Below are 25777 nucleotides of genomic sequence, written 5' to 3'. Positions count from 1 at the left end.
ACAGCATCCTCAGAGCATCTCCTTCATCCTGCACCCCTCACTCTCTCTGCACCCCTCTACTCTGGCCATTTGCATGCATTTTATTCCTCCAAAAATGGTTTGTGAGACAGGAATCCTGGCAGATGATCACAGCTCCATAGCAGGACCCCAGAAAGACCCTCTGATCGTCTCTGCATCTCAGATGTGGCCCCCACTGCCCAGTGCAGCCAGCACTTCTCCATTGGTGCCCCCTACCACCACTACCACCAGCTCTGGGGGTGCTGCAGAAGAGGGCATGAAGGAGAAGCAGCTTTATATTCGTGAATTTCAACCCTCAGATCAGGAGACTGCAAGGAGAATATTTTATGAAGGGATTAAAGAAAGGATTCCCAGTTCAGCTTTTAGAGGGTTAAAATACCAGCCACTGCTCCAGTGCATCTATGCCCTGCTGACATGTAAGTAGAGGGGGGTGGGTGGTCATTATTACTACTGCATTACTTATTAGCCCCCTTGATAACTGCAGTGCAGGCCTCCTGGTCCTGTCATAGGATATGTGACATTGCAGATGCTGCAAAGAAGTTGAAACATTGTATTTATTCTTTTGCTTAGAACTGATACATTTGTTTAGAACTGATACATTGTTGCATGGCTGCGTTTAGGGATCACTGACTACAGGTCTTGGTATAAAGGGTTAAGTGCTGCCCACTGCCACCGGACGCCCCACTACCACTATATAGATGATGCCCATTCATCCGAGGCCTCAATCTGTAACTTTTGCTCAGACCTTTGCAGCATCAAAGGGGGTGTGTGTCAGATACTGGTGACATGACAGCCGAATAGACATGACGGTTCTATGTACAGGTTCAATATGACCCATATACTGTACAAAGAGTGATATCAATATCCCTTAGAGAGGGAGCGGAGAGAAACCAGTTCTATCCAGTTTGGACTCATCCACACTTACTCACTTACTGCTGCAATGGATGAGGCATCCCATAGGGTGATATGGAAAGTTTCCCTAATAATTAGAATATTCCAGCCATGGTTCACTGGAGAAGTGGAAACACTAAGTACCACTACACCTGCGGGTGCATTAATGTGGGACCTGGAGCAGATTTGTGCTTTGTAATAATGCAAAGTGTTCAGGCCCCCAGTCTTTAGGCTGAATATAGGGTAACTTTTGCATTGGTCATGATTTCCAGCCCTAGAAGTTTATTCTAATGCATTCAGTTCTGTTACATCTGACCAGTGACGTGTTGGTTGCATGCAACACTGCGCAGAAGTGACACTTTGCAGTGATGCTGGATATCCTATGTGATAGTTGGTGGCAGCCTTGATATGTCATATGTAATGGGCACTTATATGTAATGATAGGTGACATGCAAGATTCCAGAAGAATTGCAGATAGATAGGTGGTGCCAGCAGCAGGGGGTGTGCCCTGGAAGTTTCTGGCTGTCAGTGACTTCATTGCATGCATATATCTTGGTACGGCGTGCCATGCTGCAGATCGGTCATCCCTGCCAGCACCGAGACTTCCATGGCCCATGGGCAAAAAGGAAATTGCATTAGCTTGATCTGCAGTGTGAAGCTGCACCTTGCGGTGCGGCGTTGCAGTGAGACCTGCAGAGGTGTCAGGATAAGGATGGGTCAGTCTGTGGCCAGTGCAGGCGAATGGTGCGAGCAGTGAGAAGGGTCTTGTCTACAGTACAAGCCCCTCTTGTGAAACAGTTACCTAGATACAGAAAGGAATCTAGGCCAATGAAACACCAAGCCTACCAGAGCCTGGCCCCTTCTCCCCACCCTAGTGCTCTAATACAATGCAGATGTAGAATAATGGTCTCTTTTGCACCTGCGCAGATATAGCACGTGTTATTCCATCAATAGAATACATATATAGTAGAGCTGAGTTTGTCACCGGGTACCATGTGTCGTGATCTTTCAAAACGGTTTAGCATAGGATGGTGCAGAAGGGAAATACTGATCCAGCTCTGCTACATCTGTAACTTACACAATCTATCTGTTAATATTATAGATGAGATATAGATTTTCCATCTCTCCTTTGACCAGGGACACAACCAACACTGAAATGAATAGACCCTGTATTTGCTATCTGAAGCTCCACATTATGTCTTTGTGTATTGAACGATATTAACTGAAGTGGCTGACTTTTCACGTTTGACCATATTGCACCCCCCTACCAATGCCCTGACAATAATCCTGTATATGCTCCTCCTTTACCGGCACACAGCAGAGTTGGTGGAGTTGCTTAGATTTTTTGGCAGATTTGCATTATTTGATCTCTGCAGATTAGTAGTCTTTTTTCTGTACTCACGGTTGTATTATAGATGCATGTTGTACATATCTGTAATATGGAGCCAATACACTGCTGTGGACGTAGGTTGGAGTAGACACTGTAGGACCCCCACCTGATAGTAGGAAGCCTATTAGCCTATTGGGTGCTGAAACTACCAAAAACTATTACTCAGGAATGGCAGGGTCTAGAGGAAAAAATTCCAACTGTGCTGGAATCAGTGGAGCGGCCCTTATGGAAGGAGGCACATGTTGGTGGAGACATTGAAAGGTCATCTTTAAGAGTTGTACACATTTGGGGATCTTAAGAGGTTCACCTATGTGACACTGAGCTGTAGGTGGAAAACTTCTTCCTCCATGCAGCGTATAGAGAATCTCTATCGGAAGACTCCATAGCTGTGGCCTATAAAATAACCACTGTGTCCGACCATAGCAGCCCTTTAAAGTAGTCTCCCTATTAAAGGGGTTTCCCACAACCTAAATATTGATGGCTATCTTTAATAAAAGCAAATGTTTGTTGGGGGTCCTCAAACTTTGGCACTTTAATCCAGTTTTCCAATAACCCCCCCTTAAGCCTTTAGAGATTAGAATATAATGCTAGTAGGACACTTGTCTCGTCTAGAGCCTTAGCCCTTCTTCCTTGTCTTCTTTTGCACCACGATCAGTAACATTTTGCAGCATAGAAGGAAGTGTTATATAATGTCATGTCACATCATCTGCTACAACAAGCAGAAGTGACAGGAGGCCATGTTTGACTTTGAACTCTCGAGGAATGCAGGTTGACCTGTCAGATCTTGAAGACATATTGAAGTTTACATAAACCTGGATAAACTGGTTGAGTTTCCTCATTTGTCATCTCTTCCGATTTGCTGTGTAACAAACACCGAGGATTCCTTTACAACGTGAGAGATGTTGTACATGATTCCTTGGTTATATCTTCCAGTGACATGCTTGTCCATGGAGTGTATCTGGTACTGAAGCTCGGCCCTGAGTCCATGGACAGATGTGGCACTGGATGGCGTCATCTTCGCCATGTTGGAATACATAATGATTTTTAATATTGTAAGTCATGTATCAGACTTACAATTTGGCCTCCATCCAGGCTAAGAACATCTCCATTACATGGAGATAGGTGTGTGATAACCACTATGAACACCAAAAAGTTCCATTGACCTTGCCATGGACAGAAGATGATCAGTGCCATAGGACTGTGACTGTATCTGCAAGCAGTTGGTCATTCTTTGGTTGCGTTCCTTCATCCCAGATACGAAGGGCCGACGTTATTTTGAGTATCAAGTAGGCCCCATTCATATAAGAGAAACGGTGGCCAAATTCACCAGTTTTATATGGACCGGCCACCTATCTTCTGTATATGGCAGTCTCCTGAGTCTCTCCTGACATATTATGTTGGGGTAAGGAGCTTATAAGAGGTGGTGAGCAGCTTATTCCTCTCTCCTCATTGCCCACACACGCACCCTCTACTGAACCAAGTATGCATGTTTATAGGAGAGTCAAAAAATAGCTTGATGTAGGGCTTAATGGGAATGACTGGGAAGTCTAATACACCATGCTTTCATGCTTACTATCCTGACATCTGATCTGCGAGGTCCCGGGTGTTGGACCCCCGCAGATTTAATATTGTTGGCTTATCCTAAGGATAGGCCATCATTCTTAGAAACTGGATAATCCCTTTAACATTAGATTATAGAAAGCTATATCAGCATAGAAAACAGAGACCTACATTGGGATTTAATAATGTAGCAGAGCTGAATTTGTCATTAAAGGGATTCTACCAATAAAATCAATTTTTTTTCCGTTGACACGTATGAATAGCCTTAAGAAAGGCTATTCTTCTCCTACGTTTAGATGTCTTCTCCGCGCCGCTTTCGGTAGAAATCCCGTTTTTTGTCGGTATGCAAATGAGTTCTCTCGCAGCACTGAGGGCGGTCCCCAGCGCGCAAACATCTTCTTCAGGAACGGCCTCTTCACGCGTCTTCTTCAGCTGTGTATGGTCAAACTTCTAGGCTTCGGGCCTAGGGCAAAGCTGACTGCGCATGCTCTCAGGCCACAAGAAAATGGCCGCTTACTTACTTAAGCTATGCCCTAGGCCCGAAGCCTAGAAGTCTGACCGCCTGCGCCGGAAGAAGACGCGTGAAGAGGCCGTTCCTGAAGAAGATGGAGGCAGCGTTGGAGAGTTCTCTCACAGCATTGGGGACGCCCCTAGTGCTGCGAGAGAACTCTTTTGCATACCGATAAAAACCGGGATTTATACTGAACGGCGGCGCGGAGAAGACATCTAAAGGTAGGAGAAGAATAGCTCTTCATAAGGCTATTCCTACGCGTCAATGAGAAAAAATTCTATTTTAATGGTAGAATCCCTTAAAGGGTTTCTCCAGAATTGTAATATTGATGAGTTAGGTTATCCATACCTGATCAGTTGAATCCTACACCCAGGACCCCCACAGATCAGCTGTTTGAAGAGATGATACTAAGTGACAGTCTTGGCTCTGCTACATCTATGTACTGTTATATGTATATTTATTTGTCCTCTTTGTCATTGCAATGGTTTTGTCTTATGTAACCTGTACTCTCTGATTTTTGTTATTTGGGATTTTCTATTCCGAAATCAACACTAAATTCTCTTTTCTGACAGGTATCGTTTATTTTTCTTCCTTATCTCCATAGTAATATGCTTTGTTGTGACCAACTCCTTGGTGCTGGCGTCCTGTATGCCCATCATTCTATTGGGCATGAGATACTACTACAGTAGAAAAATTATCCTCCACCATCTCGAGTGTGCTCTACGCACGGACATGTCTGATATTGAACACTTTTACATGAAACAGCCAGGTGAGTATAACCCCTCCCCCCCTACCGTAAAGGAACACGCTACGCTGAGCCCCTTATCACCCCCAAACCAGACATATAAGTCTTACTTCGAGTCAACACTGAGAAATGGCACAGACATCTTTTCATTCCTTCTTTAACTAAGCCCAGGACTCTCCATGCATGCTGTTCTGTCTAGGCTAGGAAAACCGACCCTGATTTTATGGTTGTTTTTTGTGTATATCTGACTGCAAGACCAAGCTGCCAGCGGTCACGTATCCTGGAAGGTGAATGAGCCGAAAAGGTAGGTATACGTCCATTTATATATGAATATTTACCATAACGGGGGGGAAGGGGGGGTGAACATTGATATATGTCCAGGATGTGGTCAATGAAATAGCTAGGAGGCTTCTTAAAGGGTCAGTAACTGCTTTAAGGGACACATGAGATCACAAATTTGCATGTGCTAACTTATTCTGGAAAGTTTTAAGAAATGAATGTGTTTAACACATAAAGATAGATAGATATTAGATAGATAGATATTAGATAGATAGATAGATAGATAGATCTTTGGATTTACATAGGACTGTAAGTTATGAGCTTATTAGGGTCCATGTAACATTTAGTATAAAGTCCGAGTGTTCTTTCTGTCTCCTATCTATCTATCTATCTATCTATCTATCTATCTATCTATCTGTTATCTATCTATCTATCTATCTATCTATCTATCTATCTATCTGTTATCTATCTATCTATTTATCATCTAACTCCTATCTATCTATCTATCTATCTATCTATCTATCTATCTATCTATCTATCTATGTATCTATCTATCTGTTATCTATCTATCTTTCTATCTATCTATCTATCTATCTATCTATCTATCTAGCTCTATCTATCATCTATCTCTATCTATCTATCTATCTCCTATCTATCTATCTATCTATCTATCTATCTATCTATCTATCTATCTATCATCTATCTATCTATCTATCTATCTATCTCCTATCTATCTATCTATCTATCTATCTATCTATCTATCTATCTATCTATCTATCCATCCATCCATCCATCCATCCATCCATCCATCCATCCATCCATTCATCCATTCATCCATCTATTATTAAATGTCATACTACACACACAGCATTGACCAGGCTGCAGTCAGGCTTATAAGTTGACATAGAACATGTGAATCCAGAGTTGTCTGATCTGGGTCTTGTTCACGTCTATATTTACATTGTTATTATTAGTTCTTAATCTAAAGTCACATGTTTAGTTGTACTTCAATGAGAAAGTGTCACCAGATTTATGCCACCCTATGTGAGGACAGCACAAAATAGTGTCACAGACCTGGATTCCAATGCTGGGTCACTTACTGGGTGTTATGTGACAGTTTCCCACTATCAGGTGCTGTGTGGGCCAAACATTGTGTGTTTAGTAATTTCCAGATTACCTGCCCTCTCAACAACTCATTGCACAATACAGGGGGAACATTTTAATAGGGAGAATGCTGTCAATCAGTTGAGGGGCGGGGCCAACAACAGTTAATGAACATCAGGGATTCCTAATGTCCTATGAGTATAGCCTTCAGTTTGCTGCTATCCTATGACAGATGTTGTCTAACCTATGACTAGAAATGAGTGAACCATGATCTTTCCAAAAGTTTCGGGTTCGACTCGACACATGAAATTTTGGGGGTTCGTCACATGTGAAGCAGAAGTGAATTATAATAGCAGGAGGTCAGGAGAGATGAGGAAAAATAACAAATTTATACTCTCCTTCTCTCACTTCTTCTGTGCATCCTTGTGGCCTCCGACACGCCCTCTGGGTCCTCTTCTGGCCTACTTACATGTTCCTTAGGGTTGAGGCCTGTGATTGGGCTTCAGCACCAGTAGTCAAATGGGACACACAGACGTCATGTCACTTGTGTAGCATCATGACATCAGTGTGACATCAGAATCCCAATCCCATGGCTCAGTGTTGACCTCTGAACACATGACATCACCCAGGAGGCCAGAAGAGGATCTAGAGGGAGCAATGGAAGACACGTGAATGGCCAGAAGAGGTGAGGGAAGGTGAGTATAACTATTTGTTACACCTCTCCTGGGCCTCCACTTGTTATACTCTGGGTTATGAAGAGACCCCAAGTATAATAATTTCATTTCTGGTTTGGCCCAAAATCAATCTTTAGGCTTTAATTAAACAAATCTACAGAGGTTCAAACATCGACTAGACTTCAGCTTTTGTCTATCCTATGACTGTAGCCTTCACCTTACTGCTATCCTATGACTATATCTTTCATCTGCCTCCCTTGCTATGTCTTTTTTTTTTTTAATGTAGATTGTGAGCCCCTACATAGAGCTCACAATGTACATGTTTTCCCTATCAGTATGTCTTTGGAATATGGGATGGAAATCCATGCAAACATGGGGAGAACATACAAACTCCTTGCAGATGGTTTTTTGCCCTTGGTGGGATTTGAACACCAGGACTCCAGCGCTGCAAGGCTGCGGTGCTAACCACTGAGCCACCATGTGGCCCCTTGCTATGTCTCTGGACAGCACATGCATCTAGGGCTTCAGTCTGGAAGGAGACAGGCCGGATGTTTAGGCCACGTAATGTTCTGTAGTGTTCACTATAAGTCATATATCACTATGTTAATTCTCCTATAAGAGTGATGTTAATGGTAAGAAGGCGTTACGATGACTGGTTACCATACATTTGCCCTAAGAATCCCCATTTTGAGGCCTCTGCTGTAAACTCACTTCTAAATAAACTGTCATCTTCTTTCATCCACCTGAGACGGTTTTGTATAAAAGTTTCCGTAACATATACGGTTTTCTAAAACCATTTCTCGGAACTTGGTAAACATTAAAATCTTAGTTTGTCCGTTAATAAATAAAACATTGCTGAAACTGACCTTTGTTGTTAAAGGGATTGTACACCTCTTATACCATAGGAGGGAGCATTGAGCTCAGAGGTGTATCCTGAATCTCCTAAGTGCTAATCTACAATTTGTACCAGGTCCCACCCACCCATTGCCACAATAGTCCTGAAGGTTCCCTTTCCTGTGTTGACCTCAGGAAGACTAAACAAAGACCCAACAACACTAACGTCTTCCTATCGTCTCTATGGGGTTGCTTGTCATCATTGCTGCTTCTCCCTGTAGAGGCATGGTCACCTGTGCAGGTGTGGACTGTTTACTGCTATGTCCAGCCTGCCTGAGTGTACAGGGGACCTCACAATTGTCAGTTATGATCTATAGATTTTGCTGGGTCTGACTTGTCCTTTATATGATGCCCCCTATGTATACGACTTCCCATATACCCTCTATATGATATGAATGCTACATGTCACTTCTGTTATAAATGCACAGGTCAGATGGAGTGACAGATGAAAGTGTATCTGTCTTAGCAGTGGCTAGAAACCATAACTGCTCCAGGAATGTATATCTGGATTTCTTCATAACCTTTCGTGTCTGTCTCCGCATCATAAGTGGAAATTTCCTTCCACATTCTATCTCCGTATCCACCTCAGGCTAGATGTAGCGCAGAGACTGTGAACATCATCGCCTGTCCCATGGGAATGGCTGCCATATGTCCTCTGTCTCTGTGAACTATCTCAGGCTGTAATGTTTGGACCCTGGATATCTTGAGCAATATGCCACCACATTATAAGATGGGAATAACCCTTTAAATCATAACTAAACTTTCCAACAACTTTTAATTTTCAGGCACCATTTGTGACACTGATACATGTTGTGATATATTTTATTAACTAAATTTGTCTCCTTTCTGTGAAATCCTGTGTTGAAATTCACTTTTTCCCCCCTATTTATTATTAGTTGAAATCTACACTGCTGGTATGGGTGGACTGGCTGAAACTGGGGGAAGGCGTATGAAAGATGATATTCTCAGGTTTCATATGACACCAGGATGAAAGTTCTGCCCATAGTTTTTCCAGAAATATCACCAGTTGAAGGATGAGATTGTTCAGCTTTTATTTGACACCAGGATCAGAGTTCTGCCTATATAATTTCAAAAGATATGACCAGGTAAAAGATGAGATTTTCAGCTTTCATATGACACCAGTATCACAATTCTACCTGTATTATTTCACTGCTTGAAAGCACAGATGCGATTGGGAGCAGTTGCATAGAAATATCCCACTCCTGATGGTGTTTCCAATTGGTGATATCTCTGGAAATAATACAGGTAGAATTGTGATCCTGGTGTCATATGAAAGTGGAGAGTCTTTATAATCCTATTCCTAAATTGGTACAATTCTCCCTTTACTGACCATGCATGGCCCAGTGTAAGGCTACATTACACAACACAGTGAATAATGGGCGTATGACATCACATGGCAGCAATAATTTCAATGTCTTTTATCCTGGTGTCATATGAAACTTGAGAGCAGAGAGTGAATGGGTCAGGATTCGGGGACGCCACAGCCTTCCTGCTATGCGGCGCATGCCCCGGAGGAGACTCATCTGGCTGTATTTAGTACTTTAAGGGGTTAAGTTGTCTCCTTGGTGTCTGTTTGAGTGGCAGGCTGTCTGGCCAGTCATTCCTATCTGTGATGAGTGGGGTTGTATCTCTGTTCCTATTTAAGTCCCCTCCCCCCATTTTCATGTGCCTGCTATAGTATTCAGTTTCTGTTTGCTTCCAGGTTCTCTATAACTTTATCTGTACACTTGCTACAGTCCTTTAGCTTTGCTTTCCCTTACCCTTCCTGGTCCTTGCCTGTTTAGTTTCCTTGTTTATGTTTGTATTCTATTGCTTACCTATCTCCATCACTAGCCTGATCTAGCCTGACTACTCTTAACTAGAGATGAGCGAGTAGTGTTTGATCGAGTAGGTGTTCGAAATACTCGTACTCGATCAAACACTACTAGCTGTTCGAAGTTTAAGGTTCGATGCAGAACCAGCATTGATTGGCAGAATGAATGCCCGATGCCTAGGCAGAGTGAATTCCAGCCGGAAGATGCCGTGGGGGCGCTGCGCCGGGAGAAGACTTCAAGGAGAATCCAGCCCGACCGTCACTCGTGGACTTGGTAAGTATAATTTTATCGAATTTTGCGTACCCCTGAAACGAGCATTTCCCCCCATAGACTATAATAGGGTTCGAAATCCGTTCGAACAGCCGAACAGTGTGCGGCTGTTCGAATCGGATTTCGAACCTTGGACATTTTAGTGTTCGCTCATCTCTACTCTTAACAGCTATTGTTCTCCGTTATCTGCCACTACTAGTAACACTCGGTTTGTTTCTTTTTTTACATCTCAGCCCACTGCTAGGTGTCCTTGTAAGGATGTTACTCTGAGGTTAGGCAGGTTCAGTCAGGGAATCTGTTAGGGAAAGTTCCCATTCTGTTTCTGCCCACGTTCCTGGATTGGCACCCAACCGTAACCAATCTAGGTCAGAGGTTGCAGGGACGTCGGGGACTCTCCTTGGCCACGGATTTCTGGGAGCTCCAGGTCAGTGTCTTACAGAATGGGGGTTATTCACATGATCGTCAGATCATGCCAAGAATGGGAGTATCCATAAAAAATGGACGTCCCAGCCATTTTGCCACCTCAGTGGTCTGAATGTAGCCTTATTATCTGGCAGGGGAAATAAATCAGGGTAATTAATGTTGATAATTGGACAAATAGAAACGTTTAATCTCATCAGTGGACCGATTCAGATCTCAGCCTCTATTCACACTGCAGTGACCTGATGACCAGTCCTCCTCTGTCACCATACACCAGTATCCTAATGAATATCTCTGTTTTGCTTTTGCATCTGATTTTCCTCTGGCTGCTCATTTCTGAAGCTGCCCGGCCAGAAATACATTTAGCAGAACACTTCACTGTAAATTGACAGTATGTATGATTGCCGGGGAATAAATTAGATTTGCTGATTCTCGTATAATGATTGGTCTATTCTAACTCACAGAAATCTATTGACTTTGGTTCCAGCTTGTGATTTAATGTCCTGGCAGAGAGGCAGACGTGCTTCATGAATGTGTGTTTGTACGCGTTAGCCCTCTAGCTATGTGTTTTTGCTAAGACCTGTTGCTAATAATAGGCTATCATGGGAGCGATCTACAAAGTGCATGCGTTTATTGCTGGCCTTGTTGTAGTACGTGTACAAATGGATGCTGCACCTGCATGTGGACAACATATATGTTCTTTTTGGCTTGTAAAAGTTTTGTCCTATGTAGAAGCCGGCACACTGATCGGCTGATCGCTTCTGGTATGACTCGCTCTGTGGTTAGCACTGTTGGCTTACAGTTTGGGGGACCGGGGTTTGAATTTGACCAGGGGCAACATCTGCATGGAGACTGTATTTTCTCCCACATGCTAAAAATATACTTATGGCTCTCCGTCCAAACCACTAACATTTGTCGGGGATGAGCACCTGTATGGCCGCCTTCACTCCCCTACTCTACAATCCTTACAGCACCTTGAGTCTCCATAAGAAAAAAACATTAGAATTTGCATTTGTCATCTGACCGCACTTACCAACTCTGGTTCCACTTATAGGGAAATGGGGTATTACGTGGTAGCCCTTGTAGACTGAATGTCCACGATGGGCCAGGTCTACTAGAGCAGGGATCCCCAACCAGTCAGTCTGCGGGGCCGTGGGCTGGCCTCAATCTTAGCAGGAAACCTTGCGCTAGGCCACGTTGTTATGATTACCTGTAAACTATCAGGTAGCACGGCGTCCATAGCAGCTACAAGACGCCGCGCTATCCAATAGTTTACACGTTACCACAGCAATGAGGCCTAGCGCGAAGTATCCAGCCTCAATGTCTAGCGATTCGCCATGTCCGCTCAGATGCTCGTGTCACGCCCGCCTGCCCCGCAGAGCATCCCGGCGGAAGAGCTTTCCTGTCCACACAGTGGATCCCGCCTATAACCCCACCTCCATATGACTAAAGACACGTCCCCTGCCCCACCCCCACCTCACCCTGCCGGGCCATGAAAAATTGGTCTTGCTACATCAGACTACACAGACAAACCACGTGTAGTCTGATCCTGAAGTCATGTGTCACTTCTTGTGCTTCCTCTTGATAACCTACATACAGTACAAAAGTGAGGCAGATGAAAGAATAAGAGATGCCTGGAGAATCAGACTACACAGGCTTTGTTTGTAGTCTGTAACCATGGAGACACATAGAAGCATACCTCCCAACTTTTGAACAACAAAAAGAGGGACAAAATGTGTGGCGCGCTATGCGTGCCGCAGCAATTTTAGTTCTGCCCACTTTTATGTTGACTCCGCCCACTCTCATTCATTTTTCATGTCCCCGGACACAGTATGATCCTCCTACAGTCACCCGTACATTATATGCCCCCATATTATAATGTTCCCTTCCAACTGCCCCACAGTATTAAGTCTCTCTCCTGGTGCCCCAGTTTAAACATGAAACTGGATCAGCTGGAGGGGGACATTAGCAATGGGGCTAGTTGGAGGGGGACAATAAATTAATGGCAGATGAAGTAGGACATTAAACGGGGAGGGGGGGCAACTAGAGGGGGACATTAAACTCGGGCAGCTAGAAGCAGACATTAAACCGTAGGGGTACAGTAGCTGGAGGGGGATATTACACTGGGGGCAACTAGAGGCAGACCGATCACCCTCCAACTACTCTCACGGTTTAATGCTCCCCTTCCTTGTCCCCAGTTTAATGTCTGCCAGTTTAAGTGCCCCCCTTCATCTGCCTCATTTCATGTCCCCCCTCCATCTCTGCCCCCAGTTTCATCTCCAACCCCCCCCCCCCCTCCATTTCTCCCTCAGTTTCATATCCCCTTTCATCTGCCCCCAGTCCTTGCACCATAGTGAAGCGTTCCTCCGACCACCGCAGCCTTTTATCTGTTATAAGAGCAGGCGGTGATCGGAGGAATGATTGTTCAATAAAACATTAAAGGGACATAGCGGGACATGTAGGGAGTTGCGCGACGACCGTGGGACAGGGGTAGGAAAGCAGGAGTGTCCCACCAAATGCGGTACACTTGGGAGGTATGATAGAAGCTGTATACACAAAACCGTAGAATATTTCAGATGATTTGCAAAGTGGCTTTGGAGCACTACAGTGACAAAGGAGAACACAGATTTTACATAAGTCATTTTTGGTTGTAAGACAGGGGCTAGACACCTATAAAGAAACAGGCAGCTGAAAATAAAGCCATCTAAAGTAATTTTGTATGGAAAGTGACAGAGGAGAAATAATCCCAGAAGAAATACTTTAATCATTTTCCTTAGTTCACCGTCTTTTTGCGCTGCTGAATGGGTTACTTGGGTGACAACCGCCTGCCATGCTGAAGTATGATGAATGAGAAAACCAGTCTTCCTATATCAATAATTCAGAATCACTACTATCATCTGCCTATAGTAGTAGCAGCGGCAGCTACACATCCTGGCAGTGAGAGCATGGCATTGCATGGCTTAGGACAAGACAGAATGCAGAGAATGGCCATAGATAAGACCCGCGGGACTTCGTACGATGCCAAATCCCTGTAAATAAAAAGTTATGTCATATATTGTAGCATGCTTGCAGAGAGATGGATCTATTATGGCCTAGTAATACTGTGCTTTATTCTGGCATTACAAGGGAATATACTCTCTAAAACCCATTACCAAACACCCTGTTAGGTAATAAAAAGAGGGGTAGGGGTTGATCCTCTGCTCAGTATCTTCATCTAGAGGAGCCTTTTTGGAAGATCTGTTGTGTCCTGCATTCTAAAGACAACCTATGGACACTTTGTAATACCTTATTTTACCTGTGGGGGTGCTGCAGGGAAATTGAACACTTGTTACTGGATTATTTTGCGAATTACAGCTGATTTCTAGAGGTCATTCTGTGATCCATACTTAGAGGTGATCATTACCGGTCCTACATGGGGTCATCTAGGAGCAGTATCCACTGACACGACCCATAGATCAGAGTGTATATATGAAGCATATACTGAATCAATAGCTCAGATCACTGATCATTCACCGCACACATCTTCACCAAAGCAATGCCCTGAAGACTTACATCTGTTCTTGCAGTGAGCTGGTGAAATCGGGTGTAAATGTGATATCATCGGAGTGCCACTTTAATACTGAGTGCTAGCTTTTAATGAGTTTATTTTAATACATGCAAGCTGAAGATGGAGGAATATTCTTGAAGTGTCAGGATTTTAATAACCTCACACGTCTGTGTCATTTTATGACTCCCACATGTGTTTGGATCTCATCTTTAATTTCCGTCATTGTCACAAATCTTATTCCTGACATATTTAGTTGAAAATGTCATCTTGGGTGAAAACGTAATTCTTGACTATGAAAGCAGATTTGCCCCCTCCTGTATCTTCTGTCTTCCTTAGGGAAGATCACGTAATGTATTTCTGGTGCTTGGGTTGGTCTATATATTGGTGATCAAAGGTAGCGCTTAGAGTTACAGGATTTGTCCAAAGAGATTGTGTTATGCCAGGGGTTCAGCTGTAGAAGACCATGCAATGTATGGTCATGCTCTATGGTACGGTTAAGGACCACTCCGTAATCTATCTCTCCACACTAGACTAGTAGAGGGAGGCCTGATAAGGAGGACCCCTCCATGACATCCATTTGCACTGATGGATGTCAGTGGACAACCTATTATAAGCTATGGAGCCCTGCCTTCATTACAAAGTCTCAAGACCCTGCACCATTGGGGCCCTCAACCTGTCCCCAAATCAGCAGTGAACTGGGGGGTACAACTGGGACTAGTAATACTGTAAGGGTACCTGCAAAAGTCTATGTTAGACTAAAGTTGGCCAAGGATGTAAGATTTTTGTCAGCGGAGGTAAGGCCCAGATTATAGGGAGGGCTGATGGGGCAGCAGCCCTGGGACCTCTATAACCCACCCATCATACAGCAGAGGTGTAGAGGTGGCCATATATGTAGCTCCCTTTCAAAGTCCTAAGAGAATTCCCAGTGCAGCTGTCACCATAATCCCATAGACTTTGATAGAGAAGATCACATGCATTCAAAGCCATGTCTCCTCTATGTGGCTTCTATATAGGGTCTATGTCTGTATACAATTCTATGGGATTGTTTCCAATACAGTACCTAGCCCTACTTACTAGCGTTTCCCTCTTATATTAGTGCCAACATATTCCACTGCGCTTTATTGATATTGTCATCAATGACCTTCCGAAGTAGGGCTCAAAATCTAAATTCCCTATCAGTATATCTTTGGAGTGTGGTAGGAAATCGGAGTACCCGAAGGAACCCCACAAAAACATGGGGGAACATACGAACTCCGCCGAGATGTTGTCCTTGGCTATATCAGGGTTTAATCTGGAGTGTATGGCTACATGTACACAGCTAAGTGTACTTGCCAAGGGGAACCAATTGCATTCTCATGACAGTCCGACGTTCTGTGAGTGGCTTCCCTCCTCCATAGACTTCAATGGGAGGGTCCTATTCCATTGCAATGTCATGGCGCAGGATAAGAACTGCTCTATAATCATTGGAAAAGAACGAAGCATCAGACCCTCCATCAGAAGAGCCTTGGCCTGCATACTCTATCATGTGCATGAGGTCTACATTGGGGAATACTGCAGAACTATAACACCAAACAGAATAAATAATGACCTGAACCGATCCTTAGAAGTCAGGGGAGAGGGATATTTTCACTGATCCCTCCAGGCCGAGTCCGATCACCTTTGATCTTGAATCTAAATGTAAAATCAAGGAATTAACCGAGCACGAAACTGCGCCGGAAATCTCATCCACTGATTCACTAAGCATTGAGGCGCAGTAGATTAGTCATTTCTAATCATTGTGCCTGTTAATGGCTAACCAAAGAGCGGACATGGGAGACGTAACCTCCCCTGCAGTCGCTACACTGTTACAGAAGTACAGAAATCCTATATACAAGTGGAGATCCATCAATATATCTGTCACCCTGAGGAAGGCATGGAGCTGGAAACTCCTGGGCCCCAATGTAAAATCTGTAACAAGGCCCCCATCTACCATGTGTCATTGATAGTGTCTTATGTGGTGTTTGGCCCTTTCAGGCACCAGGGCCTGGGTTAACTTGCTATGTGTGCACCCAAAATAGCTACACCAAGAGACCACATCATTTATTAATAAAGTATGTTTTGTCCTATGACTTTGTATATGATGTCTGAGGCGCAAGGATCTGAACCTTTACCTCCTTGTACCTCTATGGCTCTTCCTATGCCCTATGGCCAACCATCATTGCTAGGCAGTAAGGAACGCCTATCTGATGATATTTTTCCATAGCGATGCCTGTGAGCTGCAAGGCCCACCCTTCTGACTGTGGAGCGATGTCGGTGCCAAAACTAATGGTACCCATATCTGGCACTGGGAAAGATACTACTCTCTCAGCTCTCTAGTTGTATATAATACCGCCTGTGTCAGAGAACAAGAAATGTCCTCTTTAAGAGGCAAGCTTTGGCATGAACTGGTTTGTGATTTATTCTCTCATGCAATAGGGGACGCCCCGTTCTCTGAACACTATATAAAATATATAGGTTGTACATATGTTCAGTTGAGTACACCCATCGGCGGCTTCCATTAATCTTTAGATATGCACCGCTATTAGTGTCTGATTAATGTCGTATAACCTCTATTATGGAGAAGACTATGAAAGGCGCCAGGTAATGGGACGCAAGTTCCTCTATTCTGGGCCATTTTTATTATGGAGCAGGATTTTACGCTGCAAAGTGCTCGGTGTATTGTTCTTTATTCACTGCGCATTACATGGCGGAATGTACTAAAATGACAATTACGTCTTCAGCCCTAATGGAGGAAGCGTATTGTACCGCTGGCTGAAAATCGATGGGTATCTAGACCCGCACTGTGCAGATTCTGTATTCTGATTTCTGTATTTATGCTGTTGTCACTTTCCATCTCCCTCAAATTTTTCCCAGAATTAGAAAAACATATCTACTTTTCTCTAGAAACTGCGACATGAGTTGTGTCTGGTATAGCAGCTCAGCTCCATTTATGTAATGGATGAGATGCAATACCACGCACAAGCTGTAGATAGGTGTGGCACTGTTCTAAACCTATAAAGCTCCTTTACGTTTAAAGGGGTTGTCCTGTTATGGACACTTAACCCCTATCCACAGGACAGAGAATAAGTGTCAGATTTTTGGGGGCCCAGTCGCTAGATCCCCCAGTGATTAGGAAGATGGGAACGAAAGTCCACCTGAAGCCGCCTTGTGAATGAACCTGCTCCCGACTTCCACTGAAATTAATGGGAGAGTTGGGAGGCCGGCTAACTACTCAGTGTGAACATAACTTCAGGCATTTAATTTCATCATGTCCGCCACCTCCTCTCCAGAGGACTTGAAAATTTTCCAGTAATTAAACCCTATGGCCTACTATATATATTTTTTTACAATGCCCTCCTTGTTTGTCCTTCTCGGTATTAAAAGTATACAGAATAACTATGGCATGAAAGGGGTTAATAAGTGCAGTTCACAAGACCTGAGAATACAAGGGGTGAATGAGTTCACAATATCCTCACATTGTATACGCTACCTGTACAATATATAACCAGTCTGCTCCGGCTCTAGCAGTGGAAATGTACAGAATTTTGAAGAATGAGAATTATTTCTAGGTTTGCGTTCAAGTGACCCTTCGTATAAGGACAAACTGTGCTTGTGTACAGCAGCACAGTGTATTTCAGCACAGCTAAAGGGAGAGGATAATGTGTAGATTATCCCTTGATTGATGTTAAGGAGAGTCAAAAGCCCCTAGACATACATCATGTGATCGGCACTGTCACCATGGGTGTTTTGTCTATTCAGCTATTCCAAAGATATAAGCCCTGTTCGTGTTGATACAAATTAGGGTCTATTAGCCAAGTGGGAGGCAACACCATGTTTTCTCTGGAGTTGGGATCTCTGTGTCCTGTATGTCATAGGACCCCCACTTGGCTAATAGACCCTAATTTACATCAACCCTAAAAGGGCTTATATCTTTGGAATGGCTGAACAGATATGGATAAATAAAACACCCTAATGCTCAGGCTGACAGCGGCTTTTCAGACCGGGTCCCTCATTAAATATAATTCACAAAGCCGAATGCTGGGACTGAGTCATTTCTGGGGTGTATTTTGTGAAATCTCCTGATATGTATTTCAGCAGTGGTCGATTTAATCTTATAAATAAGAAAACTAGCCATTAGGCATGAAATGGAAGCTGCTTTCTGCTCTGAAGCAGATTTCTCCTGCCAGCGGGAGGGTACGCAGAGTGCATCACCAGCCTCATGTTCTCCAGATTAGCTGCAGGTATTTTATTAAAGCAGCGGGAGGTTTTATCATAGATTGTAGCAGCTTTAAATAGTGGCGCATTGTGTGCTGCCTGCGTTCACCTTCTATTTTCGGCTTGTTTGTGATAGACTAGAGTGTGACTGGTTTACACGTAAGGGTTTATTTACAAGGAACAGTAAAAATCTGAATTTATTACACACAAGTTCAGTAAAATGGAAGGTTTTACGGTGATTTTACATTACACAGTGGTCCGACCGTACACACCCTCGGCAGCCACTGTAATGGGTCTATTAAAGTTAAAGGGTTTCAAATCATTAGAATCCCTTTTTGAGGTAATACCACGTCGGAATAACCTTAAGAAAGGCTATTCGTCCCCTACCTTTATGATTCTGCTCCGCGCCACTGTTCCATTGATATTCTGGTTTTTCCCAGTATGCAAATAAGTCTCCAGACAGCACTGGAGGCGTCCCCTGTGCTGCCTGAAGACTCTCCAGCGACACCTCCATCTTGTACAGCTGTGCCTCTCCGCCGCATCCTCCATGTTGTCATCACCAGGCCGAGCTTATGTTCGGGATGGAAATCACGCACATGCTCAGTTGGCTCTGCCTTTGGGCTTTGAGCAGAGCCGACTGCGCATGTCTGTTCGGCCATTTTACTATGGTCACATACATGAGCGTACTGTTCCTGTAAGCGGCCACAGTAAAATGGCCGAACAGACATGCGCAGTCGGTCCTGCCCAAAGTCCCAAGGTAGAGGTGACTGAGCATGTGCGTGATTTCCATCCCAAATGCGGAGCAGAATTATAAAGGTAGGGCCTTTCTTAAGGCTATTCTGATGTGGTATTACCTCCAAAAAGGTAATGAGCTGAGTTCTGATGGACACACGTGCTCAGTCACATTCCCCACAGCCAGGACTCTGCATATTGATCCTTTGATCACTGCAGAGCATCCAATAGACATGAAATTCTGGTCGGCCCCTGGTATCTGAGTCAGACAAACAAGTCTGTGTATCCTGGAGAGGAAGTCCCTTGTGCAGCAGCTTAGAACTACCTGTGACCACTTGTGCACAGTGAGCTACATGTGCTGAAATGGTAGTCACCCAGATAGGAAGACTTGTATCCTCCAACAATGGGGGCAGGAGTTGGATCAAACCATTATGAGCCACTAATGCAATAATTCATATATCATTACGTATCGGGCAAGTAGAATTTGTTTTAGTTGCCATTTTGCCCATTCTATTGGCTAGCAAAGATGGCAGCTGCCTCAGTTTCTCACACTAGGACAATATAATGAATGTCGCCATTCTCCTGATTCTAGAGCACAGTGTCTGAACCAGGAAACTATTTCAGTCCGCTCACTTAAATAGTAAATGATTGCGATGCCCGATTTTAATTTCCTCGGGGGAAAGTAACTTTGTGAGGATTAACTCCCCAGGGCTCGAAGCTGCAAAAGTGATTACAAAGTAAAGTAGATTAAGCTTTCTAATGACAGAAAAACCAATACAAACATCCAAAATCTGTTTATTAAGTCTTTAACTCCCGTTGAGTACCTGAACGGGGGAGATAACCTGCCGTAAAACCGTACGTCTCCAATGAGGGAAGGATCTGAGACACTTCATATAATTATCTGCAGGATTTGGAATGTTAGCCTTACAAAAAGTAGCAAATGGGAAATGGAACACTGTTGCCCATAGCAACCAATCAATCTCAATTTCATAAAAATTTAAATAATTATGTGATTGCATCTGGTTACTATGGCAGTAAGAGGCACGGAAAAGACTTCTGGCGGCAGATGCTTTGCTGGTCGTTGCTGTTTGTCTGGGCTGCTGAGAGCTGGATCTGGTGCCCGGTTTGCAGGCATAGAAAACAGAGGGGCCCCCAAAAGACAGTAGGGACCCCTTGTTCTAAAGTAGTTCAGAATAGAGACCCACTAGGAAATCTCTCTAGCAATCCATCAGTAATTGGGAGACATAAAATTCATGGTCAGCTGAACAAGTTGCACATGCTGGGGTAACGTTGACCAATTGGCCTAGAGATTTATGAAGAGGCCGCAGCCATAAATCAGTCGGACCTCCCTGCGCCACAATGGGGACCTATTCCAGTTAGAACTGCTATAGTTTTCCAATGTAATTCCCGCCAGAAAACTGGCATGAGCTATAATAAATCTGTAAGACCAAGGTGTAGACGCCTCGGCCCATACCGATCCCTGCACACAAAAATATGGCAGTCGAAACGCAGATTGGGGCTTGAAGCACACCTTTGGTGCAAGAAAAGGCCGTACATGCACTGTGTCCCATTTGCCCCATTGTCTGACTGTTTCAGTGAAGCTATACCAGGATTGGTGGGGGTCCCAGATATCGGACCTTTATTATGTATTTATATGGTTAAATTATGACATTTGGCTCCAATCAGCCACCACTAGGGGGAACCTGGATGCTTACTGTATACTTCTGTCTTGTTGAGTTCAGAGCTCCCTCTAGTGGTGGTGCAGGTAGCCCCAATTTTATCATTTAGTTCTTAGTCAGTGTAAGTGATTTAGGGATTGCTATCATCCGCACAGATTCTTGGGCCAGAATTGTGTTGTCTACAGTCAAATCATGTAAATATATATATATATATATATATTATCATTCTGTCTATATCCAGGTCAGGAGAAAAATGGTGAGAGATTTCCATTATAATCTGAATATTCTGCAGGCTCTTAGTTACGGCACATGGCCTTTTAGCGGGCAAGTTCTTTCTATCTTGAGCACAGGAACTAATGATGTAAGAAAAAAGTCATCTATAATGATATTAACACTTGCAACCCCTGCCTTTGTGTAAACCTCCAGTCATATCTATTATACTTCAGAGAGCCGTCTTATCTTAGACTTTTCCCAAGTCCTCGAGAAGATGTTCTTAGGGTCAGCAGATATTGCTTATTATATAGGCTTGCATTTCATTTCGGATAATGTGAGTCTAAGATCTAGTGAGCAGCCCCTTAGGGTCATTTGACCATGGAGTGTCCAGACTTGGCCAACCCCAACTATCTGACATCATTATATGGTGCGTAAGGACCTTTGGACACCCTCAGGTTTAGCGCCAAGTGACAACGGCAGCATATGTACCCCCTATAGTACTCTTCCATGGCTATACCTCTGGCTATACAGTAGTAGGATGAAATTTGTCCAAAATTAAAGTATAAAGTACAAGACGTAAAAGGTATGTCCAGCCATATTGTATTTCTGTAATGCATTTACAATGAAAAGATAAAGTAAATTTGGCTATAGTCTTCATAAAGTCTTACCGTTTTGTGTATACAGCTGTTATACAGAACTATGCACCTCCATGGTAACAGCAAACTGACCCTCTGTAGTCTGATCCTACAGACACATTTATGTTATAGAGAATTACAGGACCTGTAGTGGAGGACATGATTCCAAGATCAGACTACACGGGGTTCATTTGTTGTCTGTTATCATGGAGATGTCTATATCTGCAGAGCAGCTGTACATGCAAACTGGTAGGAAATTTTTAATGAAAACTATTTGCAAAGTTGCTGCTTTTTTCATTATAGATGGACTAGAGTTACTAAAGATAACTGCAAAGGTGGTTACTGGGTATGGCACTTATTATATAAGATCTATGCCTTGAGGGATTTAAACGTAACCAGAACCTAGTCCGGCCCTATGCAGTGTGTCTTAGGGTAAGTTCACACTGAGTTTTTTTGGTCAGGGTTTTGAGGCCGTATTCGCATCAAAACCCTGACCAAAAAGATGGCTCCCATTGAAATCAATGGAAGCCGCTCAGCGAGGTGCTCATTCTTCAGACCGAGTCGCCTCGCGATTCAGCCTGAAGAAACGCCCTCCTCCGGACTAGGCCCATTCATTGGGCCTAATCCGGAGCAGAGTGCCTGGCTGGATGCCGTTGCAGTGCACCGGCTTTCAGTCGCTACTACCCGGTTTTTGGATCGGTACCTGAGGCGGCCTCCACCTCAGGTTCTGATCCAAAAACCCTGTGTGAACTTATACCCTTAGGCTGCTTTTATGGTCCTACTACTCCTTCCCTTCCTAAAGGGTATGTTTACTTGGTAATTTTTCTAACGTATTTGTGGCATAAGATACTAATGATAGAATATGAGCACGGCCCTTCCTTATAGTAACATATCGTTTTATATACAGTTAGGATATGTACGCTGTATTAGGGATCTTCACCATTCCAGGTGCAGCTGGTGTGTCTGCGGGATGAAGAATATCGAGTAAATGACTCGTAATCGCATCTAACCCTCCAATCTATTTTCAGACAGAAGTCATCCATATATTTTATAGCGGAGTATATAAAGGATTAATTTGCATTTCCCTGCAAGATTATTTTTAATTTATCAAACATTATTTTTATGAAGTCTTGGACAATCCCTTTAATTATGATATAAAGGAGCAAACAGCATGCATGAGAGTGTATATACTGTACATCACTACACTGGATCCTGTGGCTCTGTAGGGTTCGGGGGTTTCTACTGCTCAAGACCAGATTATCATATGATGTTGGCCTAAGGGGATGTACATGGATCCTGTATGGCACATGACTTTCCCATGGGCAGGTACCAAAGACTGGTATTCCACACTGTGTGCTGCACTATAGCATTGTGGAGGTGTAGTATGTGTCCATAGCAGTCTATGGATGTCATGTTAGTGATCTGTACCATAGCTTCATGATATGGCCATGCATAAGGCTGTATGTAATATTTGATCATTGTGTTAAAGGGATGTTTCCAAGTCATCACTAGGTTATGCTATCACTTTATATGCTGGGGGTACGCCCTCTTGGACCCATACAATCCTGAGAATAAAGGGGTTGAGATGCTGATCCAGGAATGTTTCCTATTCATTGCTGTGCAGAGTTATTAAAGAAGTTGTGAGGACCTAAAGGTAATGGATACTGATGACCTATTCACAGGATAGGCTGTCAGTATCCGATTGATGGGGGTCTGACACTCAAACCCCACATCAATCATCTCTTTCGGCTGCTGGAAGCCACATATTAGGTATACAGCTGGAATCAGATTGGCTCCTATTCAAGTGAATGGCGGTGAAGCTGAAGTTGCCTGACGCCGGCATGTGGCTTCTGGCAGAGGAATCAGTTGTTCTGTGTAGGTTTCGTGCATTGGACCACCACCGATCTGATATTGATGGCCTATCCTATGGATAGCACATCAGTATCCAGTTACAGTTCCCTTCAGGTCCTGGAAAACTTTTTTAAGATCAGTGGCGCCAGTTGCAGTTCTATTCACCATCAGACAGCTTTGTTGTCACTCTTAACAGTGAATCAACTGCATATTGACCAACGCTGATACCCCATCATTCTCAGGATCCAGGGGGTCCCATCCCTGTCATAATGATATCATATCCTAGCCATGTGCCACCAAATTACAGTATGACAATATCCCTTCAACACCTCCAGTTGGCCTGATTTCAATCCCTCTACAGACAGACTGTTCCCTATTGCTCACCCTTGTGCTTGTGTTTTACAGGATCATGTTTCTGGGTGGCCATCCTAGAAGGAAAAGTGGTTGGAATAGTGGCGGCTAGAGGGAATGAAGAAGACAATGTGGTCGAGCTACGCCGGATGTCAGTAGATTCCAATTACCGCGGGAAGGGTGTCGCCAAAGCCTTGGGCCGTAAAGTCCTGGAGTTTGCCATGTTAAACCACTACTCTTCCATTGTGCTTGGAACGACAGCTGTGAAAATAGCGGCTCACAAGTTGTACGAGTCCTTAGGGTTCAAGCACGTGGGTGTCGTGGAGCATCACACCGTCCCGGGGATGACACATTCATTACTGGAAAGAATGTTCTTTCAGCTTCGCTACCATCGCTACTGTCTCCAGCTACGTGAAGAATAAAGGAACTCTGCCCGTCCTCCCTTCCTGCGTTCATTTTCTATTAACCCATTCCTGCAGCAAGAGCAGATATTTTTTTTATTTGCTGGTTTATCCCCTCCCCGTTCATATCATCAATTTTTCTTCTCATTCTCGAATGTACGACAGGCTCTCCCTAGCATGCTGTGAAACGGAAGCTGTGCCATCGTCTTCCTCACGTTTAAGGACCGGTCTCCTATCGGTTAGGTAGAACTTACCTAGGTGTCTATATAAGCACAGGAACCGAAACGGCGACCTGGTGGAAATATTGTACTATTTTTAAAATTGTCAATTCGTGAATTACCTTTTTAGGTATAGGGGATGTGAAATCAACCTGAATGCAATGCATTACACCGATAGAGGGCGCTATCAATAGTTAACCTATTTTCGAGACAATGTGAATACTGATGCTTGGTACATACAATGCATGAAAAGGAAGCGTCTGCACGTTCACACACACACAGCACTGCCAACGAGGCACCGAGGTTGCACTTTTTTGGGGATGTGCCCAATAATTCTGCCAAACCTGAATGGATTTTAGCGCATCCAGATTATGTGACCTTTCCTAGATGTCATACACCTTTAAGCCAGCAGACAGCCTGTTACATCCAAACTGAGCCCCTTTGTAAAATATTCTGTAGATAATTAACTCTTCGGTATCTCTCATATGGTCATTATAGGACTTACTGGGGGCCAAGTGCCCATGTGGGCATGGAAGGGTTCCAGCGGTCCTCTCTGTCATTCTCTGGCTCATAGAAGATGTCATTGAAGCACAAGAGAAGCTATCATTACCTTGGCGATGCGTTTGCACATTCTTTGCATACCCTTGAGACGTGCGACGATGACTTCCTAAAAGGAAGGAATGTATAGACACCAATCAACTCCTTATTCATCTAATGTACATAGGAGCTACATAGCAGATTCCCCTGTAAATGTGACCCGCTTTATCTACCCTGTAAGAATCCTGACTTGTAAATGCAAATAGCAATGCAAAGCAGATTTGGCATGCGTCTGTACAGTGCCTGCCAAAACACTGAATCCAAGTCAGCAGCTTCTTCTGTCTTGAAATGTATAAATTTTTGTAAAATGTTTGGGAAATCTAGATTTGCATGTAGTATGTATAGAGGGTCAAGCGGGTAGAGTCTAATTTAAAAAAAAAAAAATGAAGAAAATTTGCAAAAAAAAATAAATCTATATTTAAGATGCATTTGATATGTACGTAGAGATTTAGTTTTAGTTACTTTTTAGAGAATGCATTTCTAGAGGATAGAATTCTAGATGTTGTATTTTGTTTTTTACTTTAGGTAATAAGGATACATGGAGATAGACAGGGAAGGGAACAGCAGCCACCAGGAGGCATCCGTTGTTGTTTGAGAGTTCCTCAGGGGCGGAGCTTGGGATGAGACTCCGCTGGGGTGGGTAAGAACAAGCCTCTTAGCTTTAGTTAGGTTATTTAGATACAAAGCTAGGGAAATCACTTGGATCTTTGCCCCAGCCCAGCTACGCCT

The 25777-nt window shown here is 43.7% G+C and overlaps 1 protein-coding gene across 1 annotated transcript; it reads left to right on the top strand.

Moving 5' to 3' along the window:
- Positions 1-25390, top strand: NAT8L (N-acetyltransferase 8 like). The gene is made up of 3 exons (XM_075266372.1): positions 1-434; positions 4975-5139; positions 23887-25390. Exons 1-3 carry the CDS (start codon positions 74-76, stop codon positions 24252-24254), a joined length of 894 nt encoding a protein of 297 aa, XP_075122473.1. The 5' UTR covers positions 1-73; the 3' UTR covers positions 24255-25390.
- Positions 25391-25777: the final 387 nt, after the last annotated feature.

Source organism: Leptodactylus fuscus, chromosome 1, assembly GCF_031893055.1.
Source record: "Leptodactylus fuscus isolate aLepFus1 chromosome 1, aLepFus1.hap2, whole genome shotgun sequence".
NCBI lineage: Eukaryota > Metazoa > Chordata > Amphibia > Anura > Leptodactylidae > Leptodactylus > Leptodactylus fuscus.
This window is presented reverse-complemented; position numbering and strand designations above follow the sequence as displayed.